The 11,725-nt window shown below is 30.9% G+C and overlaps 1 protein-coding gene across 1 annotated transcript; it reads right to left on the bottom strand.

Annotated features, from left to right (window-relative positions):
• Nucleotides 1–439: 439 nt before the first annotated feature.
• On the bottom strand, nucleotides 440–10,642 carry LOC145248077 (transcription initiation factor IIB-like). The gene has a single exon (XM_080109856.1). It carries the CDS (start codon nucleotides 10,464–10,466, stop codon nucleotides 9,519–9,521), a length of 948 nt encoding a protein of 315 aa, XP_079965982.1. The 5' UTR covers nucleotides 10,467–10,642; the 3' UTR covers nucleotides 440–9,518.
• Between the last annotated feature and the right edge of the window lie 1,083 nt (nucleotides 10,643–11,725).

Here is an 11,725-nt window from a genome sequence, read left to right as displayed (position 1 = left end):
ATATTACTTATAAAATTTAAGATAAACCGTTATTTTTTAATTTTGTTATTAAAAGTGCAAATAAATACTAATTGTTATTTTTATCTTTTTATAATTTTGTTAATTTTTATTGCATATTTTTCAATAAGATGTTTCTTATATTTCAATAAATCGCTTCACAATAGAAATACTGAAGAACAATAAAAGTGAAAGAACTGATTTGCCTTGTCACCACTTTCGGTAGTAGCCATGCCGGAAGTTAGGAAGTATGTTTATGACTATAACCGAATTATCAATCAATACAGAAACATTGATAAATATTGTCCATACAACACTGTTTGATACAATGCTGAAAAAAAAAAAAAATTTTTTAAATCAGATTGTGTCTATACAATAACATAAAATGATAAATATAAAAAAAGAAACCGTCCTTACAAAAATAAATGAAAAAAGCTTTCAATTAAATGAAAAATAAAATTAATAAAAATTTATTAAAAAATAAAAAGGTGATCTCATTCTTTCTCTTAATGTTATACAAAATTTTTTTAATGTCAAATAACTGTATGACCGGATTTTTTTTTTTCGTGCGTGCGTGTGTGTGTGTGTGTATGGGAGAAGGGGAAACTGTCCACATAATCACAGAATCACTTAAAAATAATGAAAAGTTGAAAATTATTTTCATACTTGCATTATAATGACGGGTAGTCTTGTTACTGTCAGTAATAGTAAATTCGTATTTTAGTCACGTAAATTATTTAATGAAATGGATTTGTTCACCAATAACTTAGCATTTCTTAAAACCATGTTTAGCAACAACAACAAAGTTTAAAAAATAAATAAGCTGAATCATGTAAAACGCTTGGAAATGACATCCATGTCTAAGCTGTAGTTTCAGAAAAATAACACAAGCCGAGCATATAGGATCCCCCTCCACAAGTGGACAATTTTATCCTTATAATGCCGCCTAGAGGGGGTAGAGGACCAGAGTTATCCTAGAAAATCTGTTTTGGCAAAAATTTACTTTCAGCATGACTGTGCAAAATTTCAGAAAAATCCAACGCGTGATTAATGAGAAAAGTGAATAAATGAGAGTGAATTACTAGTTTCAATCCCTCCTTTGTCAGACACAGACATACCAAAAATGTAATGTAGTTATCTCCCTTTTCTACCTCTCACATCAATTGCAGATGATCACTAATTTACTTACTTCCTTACAGAGTTAGATACAAGGCTTCTTTATAATATGGGGAAAATTCAGATCCCTAAAAGGGTTACTCTAGATTGAGCAAAATTTTAAATTGCCTCAGTCTAAAAGAATTTCTCCTTCACTGATTGAGGACAGAACAGGTGAAGTTAGCTCCTAGATAGTAGACCAAGTTTTGTAGGCATGTTAACTAGCTATGAATTACATTTTATTTAGTTTTGTTACAGAAAATGTTCAACACTTTAGTTATTTGATAAAATTATCACCTCTTCAGAAGGTTAAATACAAGATTAGGAGAGGTTTGGAAAAAACCAGCACATTCAAAGCACAGACTATGCCTGAGCAGTGCCGTCCACATTCCCCCGGTAGAGGCGCTTCAGGCAGTTAGCAATAAACTAACTCTTTCTCAAAGAGAAGGTAAGGTCTGGGAGTGAGGATCTCAGAACCCAACAGACTCATACCTCAATTCGCCAACAACAATGCCACAGAAAGTATCTGAACCCATTTCCCAGAATAATTTATATGACTAAAATAGAAAAAATACCTGATAATCTACAATTTTTGCTTTTTTTTTTTTTTTTTTTAAATTTGAAAAGTATCTAAAATGCTTTTTTTTTTTTGGGGGGGGGGGGGAATTTGAAAAGATAAAATAAAAAAATGAGGTGGTATCTATTTCGAAGTTCAGCGGAAATTCTTAAAAACAATTTTTTTTGTTTTTAATTTTTTTTTAAACTGAAAGTAAGAATTTATGATTTATTTTTGTACACATTTTATTTTTATGTGCAAATGTTGAAAATTACCAAAATCCACCAGGAAACAAGTTTATTGTTTAATTTCAGTGAGAAGGGTTGCACAAATCAGTAAATATTTTTTAGGCTTTTGTTGGGGTTCATTGGATTTTCTCATATCAAGATTTTGGATAAAATAGATTCTTGCCATACCGTTAGGTTCTATTTCTTGTTCTAAAATAAAATTTATATAATTAATGTCTTTACAGAACCTGCCTAGTTTTAATGTGTGCAAACAATTTGTAAGATTTTTTACTGGCAAAAGTACAGAATAGTTAGCACACAGAAACTTAAAGTCAAAACCGCTGTTTTACATTTTAACTAATTTGATGTTCGAATTGCTAGTTTTTGTTTGCTTGTATCAAAATATTTATTACTTTGTAGTATTCGGATTACTGTTTTTGTCGTCTTATGTTTATTTCCGCCGCTGTAACATCTCACTTCCAGAAGTCAGGTTACATCAGCGGAAACATTGCAAAAATAACCAAGACGAGAATAGTAAAAATTATAAACTCATTTAAAAACTTCCAAAACAATTGATTTTACCTTTTAAAAACTAATTAAAAACTCCTGAACATACTTTTCGCTTTCATGCCAAAAAGTTAAAAAAAAATCAGTCGAGAACGAATGAAAATGAAAGGAAAACACGTAATGCAGATGTTTCACATAAACTTCAAGTTTACACCCTTTAAAAAGGTAAATTAAAATCTGATTATATAAACAAAAATGTACAATTTCACAAGAATCGATTTTATCCAAGAATACCCAAGGAAAATTCAACGATCTTCAGAATACAACTTAACCAGAAATTACTTTCTTGTCGACAGTTTAAAGGCTTCAAAATCACTTTGGAACATTGGAGGGTGCATAAAGTATACCACCCCCTCTGAAGGTAGAATTAGACAAAGTTGGTTTTAAAGGTGAGGAAAATAACACTCCAAATTGAGACAAAAAATTAAAGTTATGTCAGCCTAGAATAATTTCTTTTGCTGACTAAATACAGAATATATAAAGTATAATACAAGAATACTTTGTTCCTGGTCAAGCCTCAGACTGGACTAAAACTACCAGATACATATACAAACCTTACATATTCGGATTCAAGGTGAAATTTACTTTTAACAGTCTGAAATATATATATATATATTACTATTATTCCAGAAGAGTAAACTTCATTTTGAATCCAAATATGTAACGTTTGTATATGTATCTGTGATAGTTTCTGATTTTTAGGCGGCTTTCAAGTCCAGTATCAGGCTATATATTTCATATTGACCTGAACTTGAGAACCAAAACAAAACATGCTCTTCATTAATCCAAAAAGAAACCGCTGATCCTACTCCTACAGCAGCATTTGAGTCTATAGTTACATATTCCAGAATGATACAGCATATTGTCTCACACTGACGTTTTGAATTTATCAAAAGTCAATTTCATAAGATACAATCTGACACTGAACAGATTATGGGCAAAAGTAAATTTTTTACATTCATTCGTTTCGGGTTACCAGAGTTGATCAGAAAGTAAAAAATAGAAACAAACAAAAACATCCATATATTTTAGTTTTTGGGGAGCTTTTTTTTTTGTCTTCATTTTTGAAGATTCCCACTCGGAATAAGGGGAGACAATTCAAGAAGTTTTTAAAGTTTTCCAATAATGTCTCCAAAAGTATTTTTAATGATTATTTTTTTATTTATTAGATTTAAGTTTTGTACAAAAATGTTCATGTTAAAAAAAAAAAAAAAAAAAAAATCGCACTTTCTAATATTAACTTCAAACCTATAAATTTTAATGCTCATTTTTCACTATAAAAATTTAGTTTAACAAAACAAAAAAAAAAAAATTCATACGTTTTCACATAAAAACATCAGGCATTCCAGCATATGTCTCTAGGCGGTGATAGACGATATGGCGTCCCTAATAAAACATCTTCCAACAGATATTATGCACAATAATTAGGGCTATGACAAGAGAATATTCTTTTCGTTATTTTGATTCTAGTGTATATCTTATGTTTTTAGATACAGAGCTGTGGTGGTTCTCAATTAACTGTGTTGGATATATACTCAAGAGTCAAAACAATAAGAATATTCTCTTGTCACAGCCCTAATATATAATATGTAATATTACAATATTTATTATTAACATTTTTATGTTAACAATTCTTACTTTTATTTTTTAAAAATTTCTTGTAACTGTTAACTTTCTTTTTATGTTGAAACATTCTTAAAAGTAAACAAAGATTTTTTTTACAGAAAAGTATTCTTACAAACTACTTGAGATAAATTTCTTCAATTAAAATAGTTTTGCTGGGGATGCCAAATCAACTGCCACTATCTAGAAAATGGGAAGTAATGCAAAAATTAAATGTCCAGAGATATATGCTATGCCGGGATACCAAATTTTAATTAAGAACTTCTTGAATTGTCTCCCTGTCCTGAGTGGAAGTCTTCAAATGTAAAAACAAAAAAGTCATCAAAAACTAAAATGCACAAGTGAAAAAACTTTACTGGTAGTTAGTCGACTATCCATTACATTTGGTATATATATATACTTTTTTTTTTACTCAATATTCACCCTTAAATTGACATCTTTTGAAGATTTTCAGGTATGCTGAAAACGAATATCACATTTAAATTTGGGGCAAACAAGTATTTTTCTGGATATTATGACCCTCATTACTTTCACTGGCTGCCATGTTTTTTCCCAACTGAATAAGTACTAATGCGGATGCGCATTACAAAACACCCTCACCTTGTTAAGAATGATGACGGCCACTGAAATTCATTAATACACTGGAGAAAAAAAAATGTCTTAATATTCAGAAAACTAGTAGTCTGCTCCAAATTTGGATATGATATTCGTTTTCAGCAGACTCGAAAACTTGGAAAAGTCGTTAATTCAAAGGGGAGTTAAAAATTAACTTTACTTTTTTCCTCTTTTGCCTACTATATTGAAGCAGTTGCAGAGGGGGGGGATAGGAGGGAGCAACCCTGTTCATAAAGTAACGATACTATTTTTCAGTGCTTGTTAAGACAGACTCGAGAAATCGTTTTTTTAAAAATATCGTTCAAAGCAAAACAATATTATGTACTTAATTATCGTGACGAAAATGGTAATATATCTAAAAGTTACGAAAATTCATTAAGTAGAACAACTGCTATTGTGTTGTGTTTTTAAAACAAAGTCTATCGCTATAGACAACAAATATTGCAGCCATGGAAAAGTAATCTTCAATATTCGTTTTGAGTTATGTTCAACTGTGTGTGAACTCTTTGCTGTCTACTTTAAAACCTAAGAAAAATGCAATTTTACCCATATTTCCGTAAAAATTACTTTTACCTATAAAGAACTTTGTATTCTGTGATTTTTCGTAATTTTTGGACACATTACTATTTTCGCCATGACAATTAAGTACATTATATTGTATTTGCTTAAAACGACAAAAAAGAAAAAAAAAAAACCAAAAAACGATCTGTTGACTATCCTTAACAAGCATCCTAGTTTCTTAACTTATAAAGGATGCCGGGCAACGACATGTAGTCTTGTTAGATTATATATATATAAGCATGTTAGTCACAATTTCTGTGGGCATGTGAAGTTTGAAAGTGATTTTGAAGCCTTTAAACTGTTGATTTGAAAGTAATTTCAGTTTTGTACTAATAAACAAAAGAATGCTAGTTTGTTTTTATCGCACTACTGTTGTAGAAATCAACTTTTTTCTTTCTCTTTTTTTGAAGTTAATTTTAGAGGAACATATAACCTGCGCCTGCAACCTTTTTTTTTTTGCAGTTGCTGGTATAAATCAACTCCCACGGCGGACAATATTTTCTTGGTATTCCACTTAAGGTGACTACACAAAAAAAAAAATCCATATTCCAAAAACGGGAAACAAACCCCAAAAGATGTGGATTTGTTTTACAGTAGACCAAGCTACGAAAAATTGATCAAAAAACAAATTTGTGCTCAATCAATATAAGGAAAACCCTTCTATACCAAGACCATTTTATTTTTGCTTACTGTCCTTTTTGGAGAGCTGGTTTTGCTCTCCCCTACCCCATTAAAAACGACCACTTGTGTCACATTGATCTCGTAGGGAAGCAATTACAGTAATCAAAAGGCAAGAGAAGTTACTCTTACCTAGCTGAATAGGTTTAGGGTTTTTACTTTAAAATGTTTATGCGGTTCGAAAAACAAGTAGTGTCAAGCGCTACATGGTCACAAAGTCTCGGCAATGGCTTAATAAAAAATTAAAAATATTGTTAGAAACTCACCCAATAAATGTTACTGTGACATTTATTGGCCGAGTTTCTAACAGTATTTTGTTTAATTTTTTTATTTTTAAATCATAGAGATTTCAACGATGTAAGAGACGTCATGGCCATTTGTTTCTTGTTCTAATGTAACACTCGACACTACTTATTTTTTAAACTGAATAAACCTTTTAAAGCAAGTAAAAAAAAACTAAAAAACATATCCGGCTAGGTAGAAGAGTAACTTTTTGCCTTTCATAACATTTGTTTTCGACCACTTTTTCGTAACTTGGTCTATTGTAAAATTAATCAAAATATGCTTATTTAGAATTAAACATTTAAAAATAAATAAATTGCAGAAAAATCTTCATGATATATGTACACGTCACTGAATGAAAATGGCATATTCCTAAAAGCAATTTAATTAATAAGTACTTTTACGATTTGGGTTTGTATACACACAGATTCGAAAAAGTTGTCAAAAAACAAATATATAACAAATAAATGTTATCAAAGGCAAGATAAGTAACTTTTCTACCTAACTGGATAATTTTCTAGTGTTTTTATTTAATGTAACGTGTTTATTCAGCTCGAAAAACAGTGTTTACCCATGTATTGGAAAATTTTAAATGGCGCTCGACTGAGATGGTAAGTTTTGGAAAAGGAGTTATAAATAAAAAACTAGACAAAATACTGTTAGAAACTGGCTCAATATATGTTACCGTAACATAGACTGACATATTCGGTGGGCTTTTAACAGTATTTTGCATATTTTTTATTTTTAACTCCTTTTCCCAAACTTACCATCTCAAAGAGAGAGTCGGGCGCCATTTTAAATTTTCCAATACATCGGTAAACACTGTAGGTTTTTCGAGCTAAATAAACATGTTACATTAAATAAAAACACTAGAAAATTATCGAGTTAGGTAGAAAAGTAACTTATTTTGCCTTTGATAACATTTATTTGTTATATATTTGTTTTTCGACAACTTTTTCGAATCTATGTGTACAAACAAACCCAATAAAACTAATTGACCAATTTATATGCTTTTTGGAATATGACAATTTCTTTCCGTGACGGGAACGTACAAAAGATTTTGCTGTTTATGTTTGATTTCAAATAAGCATTGAAAAACACTGATTTGTCTAAATTGTTGCATGTCGAGCGATTTATTAGATTTTGTGTGTGTGTGTGTGTGTGTGTGTGTGTGTGTGTGTGCGCTCGCGCGCACACAACAATGTTGAGTATATATATATATATATGTAACAATGTGGCGTTACGGAAGAATGGGCGACCCAAACCTGTATCAGTTAAAAAATCGCTTACTAATGTAAAACTGTCCCGCTTCCCAGACCGGACTTCCTGTCTTTAGTTTCATTTCGCTAGCATCCATGCTTAAGAGTTTTGTTTGCTTTTTAGTTACACCAAAAGTATTACTGCTTAAAAATTATGTTACACACACAAAAAAAATAATCTATGATGTAAAATTTTATGCTAGAGAATCTTTATCGAATTAAAATTTAATGTAAAATGATCATTTCTGACCATTTTAGGGCAGTTAACCTAAGTTTTCGGCACTAGTTCCTTTCCTTGCATCACACGAAATCTGCTTTTGTTAATTTAACTTCCGACAAAAAAAAAAAAAAAAAAAAAGTTAATTTTTACGACTTGCCCCAGCGTATTATAAACACCCCCAATCTTCCCATGTTAAAAACGGCCTTCGGAATAAACACCCCCTAAACCTCGAAAGCCGTTCTTAACATGGGAAGGTTGGAGTTATTTTTTTTTTTATTCCGAAAGCCGTTTTTAACATGGGGAGGTTGGGGTGTTTATAATAGGCTGGGGCAAGTCGTAAAAATTAACAAAAAAAATAAAAATAAAATCGTTGTATTCTATTTTTCTCATAAATTTAAAGAAATGAATTAGTAAAGTAATATAATACTAATGAAAAATTAAAAAAAAAAAAGAACAGCAATCGTCTTACACCGGTTAAAAGAATGCTATTGATTCGAATGCGAAATTATGACGTCATTTCATAAATAAAATGGAATAGTAAAATTGACAATATTAGAAAACAGATTTTTTTTTTTAAATTAATGATTTTTAAAACAATTTTTTAAACGTAATTTTTAAAATAGAATAATTAAAAATAAGAAATTATATTGCAATTGACAATATTAGAAAACGGATTTTTTTTGTACTTCAAGGAAAACGTTTTTTTTTATGGATGCTCCCTGAAAGCGCATGCCCAAAAGGTTTTCATTCATAAATACACATGCTTAAAAAAAAAAAAAAAAAAAAAAAAAAAAAAAAAGGGTTTACGAGATATATACGAAGAAAGTGCAAAAACGTTGCGCATTTCAGGGAGCAGCCAGTACGCAGGGTCCACGTTTCCTATGAAGTAGTTTTTTTATTTTTTTATTTTTATTTTTTTATTTTTACAAACAACAAAATAAAGATAATTAGAACGGATATTGTTCTGATACATATACGCGGAAATATTTGCACAGATTTCCTTTTTTTTTTTTTTTAATTTTTAAAATAAAGACAAATGGCCCATTGGCTCACTATAAATGGGCAATCGAATTGTGTAACTTAAATGTGACTAACTTTTTAAAAAATTATTTTACGGTATTATTTTTATATACCAATAATTATTAAATACTTAGTAATTAAAATTTTTTACAATAATTTCAACTGGTATAATTCTATCAATATTTTATAGTAACGACAGATCTAATTAACTTTTTAAATTAAAATAAAATGGCTCACTATAAATAGGCGATCGAATTGTTACTTAAATGACTTTAACTCTTTAAAAATTCTTTTACATTAATTATGTTTATACTATTATTAAATACTTATTAAATTATTTTACAATAATTTCAATTTTTAAATTCTATCTTAACTTAAAAAAAATGAAAAAATTCTTTTACAATATTTTTTATACTATTAATTATTAAATACTGTTTTAAATCTGTTTTCTAATATTGTCAATTGCAATATCATTTTTTATCATTTCTTTTTATAAAATTACGTTAAAAAAAAAAATTGTTTTAAAAATACCTTCATTCATAAAAGTAAAAAAAAAAAAAAATCTGTTTTCTAATATTGTCAATTTCATTATTCCATTTTATTTATAAAATGACATCAAAATTTCGCTATCCAATCAATGGCATTCTTTCAACCGGTGTAAAACGACTGCTGTTCCTTTTTTTTTTTTTTTTCATCCTATTTTAGTTTCCTTAAAATGCAAGAGGACCAATAATGTCACATGTAACAAAGAAGAATGATTATTGAGTTGGGAGATGTTCAATAGGGGTATCAAATTTAAATTCTTCCGGGAAAAGGGCTTCGGCCCGCGGATACATGAGCTTGTACGACTGTCGTATAGTGACTTCGGCCACACCAGTTACTTCACTAATTTCTTTTTGTGTTTTCTTGGTATCCGAGGCCTGAGAGGCCATGTAAATAGCCGCTGCGGCCACAGTTACGGGACTCCGACCAGGGACCAGATCCATATCCACGGCTTTCCTGGCAATGTGGTTCGCTGCTTTTTGGATCGAATTAGATAAACTGAGGTTGGAACAAAACCGCGACATGAAGTCGCCCGTCGTAATCAACTCCACATTGGTCGAGAGGGTCTTTAAAATCAGTTTAAAAGTCCGACCAATCTCCTTCTTGGAAACTTTGGAAACTGCACATATCTCTTTGAATGTCCTTGGTACTCCTTCCTGACGACAGGCGATGTACATACACGCCGATGCGATTGAATCGTTCGCCCGGCCCTTGAGAGATTTGCTCTCGTGGACCTGTTTGAATAACGTGTTGCCCTGATCGGCAATCATTTTGGGTAGATTGAGTCTCTCGGCCATTTGCCCAATTTCTCGGAATGCCGTCAACAGGGTTCGATCTGACACGCTCAAGTTTCTTCGACTATGGTACATGGGTTTTCCGCTCTCATCCAACAGGGTTTGTCCAGTCGACGTGCTGGCGATCATTGTAGAGAGGTCGCTCCCATCAAGTAGTGGGTTCTCGGCAGCACCGACACGAGATGCATCTTTTGTGTTTTTGTCATTGTTGAAGGTTCGCCACTCAGAACCAACATCAATGACTCGATCACCGACTACCAGACCGCATTCGGAGCAAATCATATCCCCGGCATGGTAATCCTCAATCAGGGACGATTCCGGATGAGCCGGGCAGTGCAACTGGGCCATTCGAGGCATTTTACCAGCCATACTTTCTTCAAGACGGAAATTTTAGCACACTTTTATTCGTTAAGACTGTTTTCAGTGTTTTCTAAATAATAATAATAATAATAATAATATTAAATTAAGTAGCCTCGAGAAAGGTTCAACGAAGGAGAAGTTCTAATGAATTGCGTCACACGTTCATTCACCTTATTATAGACAAGGCGATTTCCGTTGACGTAAATTCAGCCAATCAGAATCTTCCTTTCATAAACTAACAATGATCCCGCAGTTAACATATTAACAAAACAAAAATTTTAATATAAAATTTTAATATATATATTATTTAAACTCCTTTCATGTTATATTAACTTAATATAATAATAGTAGTAATAATAATGACAATAATAAATATATATTCGATGCGTATCCTTAAATATCAGCCAATCCTATTCTTCGTTTCAACAGTGACGCTTTCAGCAACTAATAATAATCCCGCGGTTAAAATATTATAAAAAAAATAAAAAGATAAAAATAAAATTTAGAACATTTAAACATGTTTTGGTCAGGTTATAATGTTTTAATAATAATAGGTAATGGTAATTGAGAAAAATAGAGGACACGAAGTCCGAGCAAACCGTGTATCAGATAAAAAATTATGTTATTTTTCGAAAAAAAATAATGAAATTAAAAAATATTTCATGAAGTAGTATAGTTTTTTTATAGTACTAATAAAAACAAATTCAAAACAAACATTTTATGTAATTATTTTACGCAAAAAATAATTAAGTATAATTGCGATCTTTTTTTGATCTGACACTGTTTGCTGCCGACTTCGAGTCGCCTCGCCTACTCCTTTGCATCAGTGCAGTCACCTACATATTTTATATACAATAGAAATGTTCGAGGCGAATCCTTAAACACGACGATATTTACAAATCCAATCAGCATTTTTGTTTTAACACTTTCATCAGCAACATAATAATCCTGTAGCTGACATTTTTGAAAATATTTAATATACAAGTAATTCTTTAATCTATTTTAAACTTTTGTTGTTCCGATTTACATGCCTCACCACGAGGGCAGAGTTAGACACAAGGTTGGTTTTTAATATGGGGATAATCTAGCTCCCCGAAATAGGGCATTCTTGATAGGAAAAAAATTGCCTCAATCATGAAGGATTTCTCATCCTCTGACCGAGGACTAAAAAGGTGAAGTGTCGCATCAGAACAGATACTAATTATGTTATCAAAAAGAGTAAACAAAGCAAAACTTATCAGAAATAAAAGCTCAACACTATTAAGAGG

This window comes from Euprymna scolopes, chromosome 26 (assembly GCF_053919585.1).
Source record: "Euprymna scolopes isolate OS-2025 chromosome 26, ASM5391958v1, whole genome shotgun sequence".
NCBI classification, from domain to species: domain Eukaryota; kingdom Metazoa; phylum Mollusca; class Cephalopoda; order Sepiida; family Sepiolidae; genus Euprymna; species Euprymna scolopes.
The sequence above is the reverse complement of the archived record's forward strand: the minus strand, read 5'-3'. Positions and strand labels throughout refer to the sequence as shown.